The sequence below is a fragment of the Alligator sinensis genome, unplaced genomic scaffold (genome assembly GCF_000455745.1).
Source record: "Alligator sinensis unplaced genomic scaffold, ASM45574v1 scaffold103_1, whole genome shotgun sequence".
Lineage (NCBI taxonomy): Eukaryota > Metazoa > Chordata > Crocodylia > Alligatoridae > Alligator > Alligator sinensis.
The window spans coordinates 977,474-986,255 of NW_005842226.1; the positions used below are offsets into that span (position 1 = coordinate 977,474).

The 8,782-nt window shown below is 46.6% G+C and overlaps 1 protein-coding gene across 12 annotated transcripts in view; it reads left to right on the forward strand.

Annotated features, from left to right (window-relative positions):
* TCF3 (transcription factor 3) overlaps positions 1 to 8,782 on the forward strand; it is a 98,214-nt gene that overhangs the window by 52,965 nt on the left and 36,467 nt on the right. For all 12 annotated transcript variants that reach the window (XR_003094908.1, XM_006027171.3, XM_006027173.3 and 9 more), the window contains exon 6: positions 8,156 to 8,223. Coding sequence is in view for 11 of the 12 variants with exons in the window: in XM_006027171.3 (XP_006027233.1) it covers positions 8,156 to 8,223 (68 nt within the window). In the remaining variant the exon portion in view is untranslated. The remainder of the gene's footprint in view (positions 1 to 8,155; positions 8,224 to 8,782) is intronic.

Here is an 8,782-nt window from a genome sequence, read left to right on the forward strand (position 1 = left end):
TCACCATGGTCAAAGGGGAACTTTTAATTAAGCCTCACACGTTCCCTCCAGAGGAGGAAGTGGAGGGGGTTGTTTCCCTGCTGCATTTGAGCAGGAGATAGCCGTCCCCCCTTGCTTCCTGTAGCAGAGGAGGTAATAAAAGTTGATGTGAAGCTTCTTAATGAAAGTGGTGGGCAATAGTCCTGCGTGTGAAGCGCTCTAAGTTTTGTAGAAGAAAATTGCCATTACTTACAAGGTGGCAAAGTCAGTCCGGGTAGTTCTCCCTGGCTAAGGACGGCACGATTCCTGAGACTGCTTATGGAGCAAGTGGATAGGAGCTACCGTCAGGAGGAACAAGGAGGTCTCAGCCCCAGCTGTGCGCACCTGGTGAGAGATTTTGCCCCTAAAAGTCTTCACGTGAGACTGAATTCAGGCTTTTTTTCACTAGCACATTGCTAGTGAAACGTGCTTCTGTGGCTGCTGGATGCTCCCAGCAAGTCTTGTGTGTGTGGCACTGGAGTCCCATGCAAGAATTTCCTCATTTAAGGCTCACATTCTCTTCAAATGTCTCCCTCTAGCACCCAAAACCGGAAAATACTCGGGTTCATCCATCCCATAAGAGATTAGTGCAGACATTACAAAGCCTCAAGGACCTCAGTTGGAGCCCTATATCCCAAGACAGAAAAATGTTCTCATCTTCTGACCAAGGAGGCTGGTGACTAGGTATAATGGCTGGTGAGGGGAAATGGGGAGCGGGATGAACTAGTTTTGAGAAGGAGAAAAATCCAAAGTGTCAGTTTATTTTTATTCTTTTATTGAATTTGGAGTTTTGTAAATTTTTCACAGATCTCCTTTTTCCCAAAAATATTTCAGCAGAAAGGGAGAAGCTAAAAGGGTGGTTTAGGGTTCATTTTTTTCACTTTGTAAACATTTTTGGAGAACAGGGGAAAAAATAGTAGTAGTACCAAAAGAAAGAAAATAGAGGAAGAAGAGAAAAACAAAGAAGCAAAATGGAAAGCTGTGGGGAGCCTTCATTCAGCAGCAAAAATCAAGGAAAAGAGGGAGGGGAGGGGAGAAGCGCATGATATTTGATAAATACCTAAATTTTCCAGAATCTAGACTCAGTTGAAAATGTCCAGTTTAGAGGAAGACTTTTTGAGCGGGTTGGAGGAATGTGGGGGTTAAGGTCAGAGTTATGCAGGAGTTTTGGATGCAACTTTTACCATCTCTAACTACCCTCCTAAGCGGACAGCAGAGGGGTATGGTCTGAACAGAATGACACAAAGTGGGGGCAGAGACAGGTGTGAGAGAATTTTCTAAGTCCTTTTCTGAGCATAGACTTCACCTCCATTTCCAGGTCTGACTAGACTTTATCAGGGAGAGCCAGAAAGTTTTAGAACAGCCTCTCCTTTCATCAGCTGCACATGCTGGGCTGGATGGAGGAGTTGGGTGCATCTCTGCTGAAGGTGCCCCACAAAAGTTGTATGTCCTGACTTTCTGCTTCCAAGATGATCAAATAAGGGAGCTTGGGGAGAGGGCACCCATCTGCTGTGTACTGTTGGACCCAAGAAATGATAAATCCTGAGGTTTTCCCTGGACTGTAGTTCCCAAAACTTGCAGGGTTGTGCATTTCCACCCCTGAAGATGTCCACTGATGCTGTATTCTAATAATGGGGGGGAATATCATGTGATTTGCACATGAGCGGAAGAGTTTTGGGGCTTTGGTAGTTGCCAGGCCTTTGTGTTGCCTTCCAAGATGGAAGAGGCAGCAAGGACTTTGTTTTTGCCAACAGCTCAGTGTTTGAGGGTTTTGTATCTTGAGATCCCAGTCAGCTAATGGAAAGATTTTTCCACCTGGTGATAAACTGTGCCATTGTAGCACTGGCAGTTAAGTGGGTAGAGCTCTATGTTAGGAATTTGGAGCCTTGTTTTCCCCAGCGGTGCCAGTATCCTGCTGTGCGACTTAGCCAAGTCCTCCTCTGTCGCTGCTCTTTGCCCCACCCTCTCTGTCTGGCCTATTTGCCCCGTGACCTCTTTGGGACAGGAGCTCTCTCTTTGCGTAGGTTTATCCCAGCAGAGCCCTGATCTCAGCTGAGGCCTCTTGGTAATTTTGTAACGCACATTAGATGGTTTTGCACGCTGTTTAAATAGACCAGCATGTCAGACCTAACGCTCCTGATACACACACAGTTCCCTAGCTTTCCAGCAGGCCTCATGAGCGTATGCAAGCACTCTCACCTTGGTGGACAGCGGGTATATTTTATCTTGAACAAATGTGCATATTCTCTAAAGTGTTCGTTAGCCACTAGAGTTTAGTAGGGCTGCACAAAAAAACTCCCAAAACATCGTTTTCAGATTGCAAGGATAGAACTAACTGGGTGAAACTTTCTGGACTGAGAGAGGTCAGACTAGACATGATGATCAAACAGTCTGTCTACAAGGTAAGGCTAAAAGAATCTGAAGAAACATTGTCACCCCCTTCTCTGTATAGCTGAGCGTTCAGCTTCCTGTTCCTTGAAGTGCCTACCTGGGCAAAATTTACAAGGCCTGAATTCCTAATGTGCATAAAAAAGGGCCTGGAGGAGGGAGGACAGGGGGAGAATCCAGAATGCACCCGCTTGCAACAACCTTCATCCTTGACAGAAGCAAGCACAAGGCATGAGCCCAGTATCTGGACGCTGAGTTGCGGCCGGAGCGGGGAGAAGTCCTTCGGTGGAATCCCAGCCTGGTGCTTTTCCTTGGCTATTTGCAGACCTTTCTTGAGTCAGCGATGGGCCAGGAATCCTGTAGTGGGGCGGCTCTCCTCATCCCTGAACCTGCTAATCCAGACAGGGTTGTGGAAGGAGAGGGAAGGGGCTTGCCTTTCTAAAGCAATCTTTGAAATCGGTTGCTCTGTTCACTATTCACCCTCAGTAAAGGATGGGGGGGATAGGGGAGGGGGAAATTGTTTAAACAGCAGGGAAACTGATAAGCCATAACAGATTTCTTTCTAGTAATTATTTCTAGTAATTAGCTTCTTTTCAGAGAAGTGTTTCTAATCTGGGGTGTATTGTGAGCTATTGTGAATTGTGTTCTTCCTGGACAATGGTTTTAATCTGCCCATGGACCTGGGGTTGTCACTACTCTTTTTTTTTTTTCTTTTTCTTTTTTTAAGCATTTTTTTTCCCTCTTTAATTGCTTGCTGTGCTTTGCTTCCCCTCCTCTTTCCCCCAGGAAATATTTCTAATAGAATTACTGGAGTCAGAGCTGTTCCTTCGAACTTGCTGCGTCGGCATTGCACAGCCAGGGCACGTCATGGGTTGTTGTGTTTCTTGGGTTGGGAGATGTATGGGGTTGGAAGAGGAATGAGAGAGGCAGCCATTGCGACTCCGTTGTGCTGCACGTGGATGGAGTGATTTGAGGGCACCCGTGTGAATGCTCCCAGCGGGTTTAAAGACCCGAAGGACGCTGCATGGCTGCAGAGCACCTGCACTTCTCTGGGGAGGCCCCTTGGCAAACCCAGAGGAAGCGCAAGTCAGCTTTTCTCAGCGCAGTCGTGCGCATCTGAATTGAGCATGTCCAGGGCAGCAACGCTGGAGCCATGAATCTGTTTGAAGTTCCCATCTAGCTTGCATTGCCATGTGCAAGATGCTCTGTGCCAGCTTTGCAGCCCTACCAGCATGCACAGGATCCTGGCCTGTGCTAGGAATGAGAGATGTGGCTGGGATGGTGCTTTCAGTTTAAATGCTTATCTTCAGACCTTGCTGCTCTCTGGATAAACAGCCCTCCGAGACTAGGCTTTTCATTCTTGTTCTTAGTCCAGAAAGTGAATTTAGGTGTCACTCTCTAAGGGGAGAATCTGCTCAATGGCATGGAGATGTGTGTGGTAGGTGGCTTTCCAGTGCCAGGGTTATCTGTGCAGAGAAACACCTGAATATATTTTAATTTTGAGTTTGGCATGTGCACAGTCTTTCAGGAAGGACTGTGCCAAGTCGGGGGGGAGGAAATAGATTGAGAAATTGCTTATTATGTATGGGTGAAAATAAAGTACTGCAGATCCCTGTAGGACAGGCTGGCACTAGCCTCTGTGTGTGTCTGCACATGTATAAAAGTGGGGGAGGGAGTGTAGGGAGCTGGAAGAGAAATGGTGTGTAGGTGGTACAAGCACCTACTCTGGACACTTTTAAGAAATATTTGGATGCTTATCTTGCTGGGATCCTTTGACCTTAGCTGAAGGGCAGGGAGCTGGACCTGTTGATCTTATGAGGTCCCTTCCAGCCCTAAAGTCTATGAAATCTATTAAAATCTATGAAATCTATTAAATAAGTTAGCAGGGTAAAAGCACTTAGCATTTCTTACATACAGCACCTTCAGGTGCTTGCAAACTTTTCATGGGGGAAAAGTCCCATCCCTTGTCCACTACCTCATGGGTGCCTGGTTACCCTTCCCCCCTCCTCCCCCATATATACACGTGGACTTCCAGTATGCAAACTCCTGCCAGATCTGCTGGAGCAGCGCTGTCTCCTGGGGACCTTACCCACCAGCCCAATTCACGATTTTTGTTAGTCTTGTTCATTCAAAAAACAGAATTTTTTTTTTTTTTTTATTTTAATGAAAAGAAAGAATGAGAAGTCAAATGAAGATTGTCCACGAGTTTCATGGGAGTCGCCCCGGAAAAAAGTACACTTAAAAGCTGCAGACTTTTCCAAAACAAACTCCCAAAGTTCAGATGTCTGGAAATGTTTAAGGCACCGTGCCAGTTCCCACTTCTATCTCATGCTTCCTTGCTTGCTGCTGCCCTGTCTGGTTTACCTTTCCCACCCCCTTTCAACTTTTGCATCCTAAAATTCACAAGAAAATATCCAACGGTTAGAATTATTATAAAAATCCCATTTCCTATTTGTGCAGTGTATTCCCGGTGTCGTCTTTGTTGTCCAAGATTCTTAACATTTGGGTCGGTCTCTCTGAAGTTGTTGAATTTTTGTAATGAAGTGTACTTCTTTGGAGTGGGTTGGGAACGCGAGGGCAGGAATAATATTTGGCTACAGCCACCTTTCATCCCAGCTCTAACCAAGGTGTTGCTCGTTTTTCACCTCCGCTGTGGGGGTGACATTTGAGGTCTGTTCAACCTGTAGGGTATTCTCTGCTGTCAGACCTGTGTGCACCATCTTCATCATGTGTGTCAGTATTATAACTCTGGAAGTGCAAGCTGAGCAGAAGCAACATGCTGCTCCTATGGACTGCATGGCACCACTGGCTTTTCCTGTTCAGCTCGGCCATAGAAAAGTCAGGGAATTTTAAAATGAAGTCAGTAGTCTTAAGATCTGGAAGACGTTGCTAGTCATATTAATCTTCTCCCCACCCCAGGTGTATTTTGTGAGTTAATTGCTAACTGCATTAGACCGTACAATCTTGTGCTTTCTGGGAGTTTAGCTGCTTTTCCTCTTCCTATATTACTCAAAGAACGCTTTCAATCACCAGATCTGCTCTCCAGTGTTGAGGGGTCACTTTTATTTTCTGGCTGTTGTGCAGCAGGTGTGCTCAGTGTTTTGCAAATTAACTCCGTTGTACAAAATGCATACTGGTGGCATAGCACAGGTTGCTGATACCTAGGCATTTACCTACATTTAGATGCTGGGCAGGGGAAAGCAGCTGAGGTGGAATTTCAGCTTTGATATTGCATGTGTGTTCGCATCTTGAAAGAGGCTCACAATTGGACTGCTGGAGAATTTATTTTGCAGTTTTACTCTGCACGTTTGGCAGCATATTGTGTGCATCGCACCCTTAATTGTAATGTTGCTGACTTGAGTTTGCAGCGCTATCGGAAGGATGCTTTAGACTTGGTTTCACCCGCACAGTGATATGTGTAAACAGCAAGATATTTACAGAGGGGAAGCTTGCCGGTTGCTTACCAGATAAAGCATCCTGGAATTACCCTGGTTTTCCTTTATTTTAGTGCTAACCCTGGCCTGTCTGACACAACCTGTTGAGTTAGTTCTGTAAAAGTGTGGGCTTTGCAGTATAGCTCCTAAGCTCTTTTAAAAATTAGGTCATTGAAGTGACCCATCTTGTGACGTTTTGACCTTTTGCTTACTTAGTGTTTAATCCTGTGGAACCACAGTAATGTGGGCTGGTGCATCTTGCCACTGTGAATTGTGGGGGGCATCGCATGTGCCTCTGGCTTGCGGGGGTGATAGCAGGCTGGCCCCTTACAGAGGCAGGGACCTGCAGAGGAAAATGCATTGACCACATCAAGCTGGAAGTGGCGTTAGTTGTGAAATTAGCTGGCTGTGTGGGCAGGAGCTGATCCAGCCCCTTATCGCTTCACTGCACCAGCATTGGTTGAAGTCCCACGCAGTAAGTTGCACTGAACAAAGGTGGACAAATGCCCTGTGGATTTGGGGGTTGCAGGTGGAAGAACCTAATCTTTGTGCCACGTAAGTACAACCTAAGCACTGTCTTTCTCCATTTGGCTCTCTGGGTATATCAGTCCATACCTCTCTCTCTCCATCCTCGCACCATGAAGGCGTGGAAATGAGGGTGTCTGTGTAACCCAGGCAAGGAGGTGTGTTTTAATCAAGTGACTCCTGCTATGCTGTAACATAGTCAGTAAATGCTGCCTCAGTGCATCTTATGCTTTAACAGGGTTCTCCAGGGTTTTTTAGGTTAACTGTGTTGGCAGAAATGCACGCTAGTTGCTGCCCGAGATGACAGCCCCAAAGAGAGAGTCTGTCTCTCCACACCACCTGTCTTTACTGGAAAGGGCAGGGCTAGTTGAATGACGAATACGTGGGCTGCAGTGTCGTGTGGGCATGCTGGCACTCACCCGTTCCAAGTCGGTGCAGAGCTCCTACCTGGTGCCTGCCACACACGAGCTGGGCACGCTCCATCCCGCCCCACGCCCGGCAGCTTTGCATGTCTGGCTTTGTGGGACACTAATCCCTTTCCCTTCCCTCGCGCTGCCATCAATGCATTGTAATTGGGGCCAGCTGGAAATTTTTTATTAATTGAAACTAGAAGGCTTCTATGCAAAGCGTCAGTTTTCTACAGAAGACTTCCATTTGTCGTCAGAAACGTGAGCACCTAAAGACAGAAGGATTCTCTAGCACTGCATTGCATGGCAGGGGTTGCAGTTCAGGGGCCTGGTGCGCCCGTTTTCTCCGAGCCAGCCTCCTTGCCTGTCCCGTAATGCACCGCGGCCACCTCCATGCCACGATGTGCCCCCGGTCCGTGGTGCATTGCAGGAGGTTCAGTGAGGCACAGGAAAGTGAACGGGAGCGGAAAGCCTCAGAGGAGCATTTCAAGATTGAAATCTTTCAGCTTGCAAAGAAGGGACCCTGTTTTCCAGCCAGCTGTATTTTGATTTGCCGAGCCCGATTCGGATGGCGAGGCGGTCACTCAGCAGCGTGGGGGCTTGTGGCTTTAACCTTTTCACCATGGCCGTGTTCCCTTCATGGTTTTCAGCAAGAAAGAGGTTCTTTGAAATGCAAACAGGCCCCTTCAGTCTCAGGAAAGGTCCTAGGTTTACTCCCAAGCCATGCTGGTTTTGATAACCCCAGTTACCCAGGCTAATAGCAGGGGGAGGGGGAAAGTAAAAACCTTCCCTCCCATTCAGGCCTCTTAAAAACGTTCCCAACATGTGGATGTTTTTGGAGGAGGGATCACACCCCCCCCCCCTTCCCCTGTTGAGCATGAATTTCAGCCTGCAACTAGCTGTAGGATTCGCAACTGATTTTTGCCATTGTATGGAAAAAATACGTGCAGATTCTGTTGGTCAGCCATGCTTAGCTTCTGGTTTATTTTGTCCCTGGTTCTGTCATATTTGGATGGCTTTTTTTAGTTGGTGTGCAGGGCTTTTTGGTTGTTTTAGTATTTTTTTGCTCTGTTCTGAAACTGTCAGTTTCCATGGCCGCAAGCGGCTCCCTGCATCGCTGCAGTGTTGGGTTGTTTTTTTTAAAAGAAGGACAAACTGAGCCCTGCTGCTCACAAAGTGAAAAGGTCTCCTGGTTTTGCAGCAAGCTGGTATTTGCTTCAGTTGACACCTAATAATGAGCACAAGAAGCCAGATTTTTAATGATGGGTTTTGTGCCTTGGTGGGGAAGTCTGTGAGAGCCAGGGGGGGTCCTCTGCAAGCGCTCAGCATCATCTTCTGTAAATTTTCACAAAACGATTTTTTGTGTTTCTTCTTCCACTTTAGGGAAGAGCGGAGAAAGAGCCTCCTACTCCACGTTTGGAAGAGACGGAGGGATGCCAGGACTAAATCAGGTAAAAATGCTTTGCTTTTATCTGGAACTGAACAAAATGCCTGTGGTAAGAACTTGAGGAATACATGGATTTGAGATTTCAGAGTAAGGGAGCGTTTAGGGATTCTTCACCCTTCATGAAAATCACATAAGCTGGTTTGAAAAACTCGAGCAGGAACTTTTTGGGGGAGGGGGTTCGGGTGGAGGGGTGTAATCGCAGGAGTTAAAGGCCTTGTTAAAAGGCAGACGTTGTACTGTGGCCATCTTTAAACTGCATTAAAACCTGTCTGCATTCTCTTATTTTAGTTGCAGTAACTTATTTTGGTTTGATCTTAAACCTGCTCATAACAGACTTCAGTTTTTTATACAGAGTTAAACTTGCTGATTTTAGGGTCCACATGATCTTTTGGTTCAGTTTGACTCCATCACTTTTAAGTGCCATCTTAAGTTTACCCAATACGGTTCTTATTTTAGAACAGCCTGAAATAGGGTTTTTTATTTTCTTTTTTAACTGGTCCGGGGGAAGGGAGGGGTAAGCACTCGAGTCCCACTAAACCAAGGGTGGGCCAAATACGACCTGT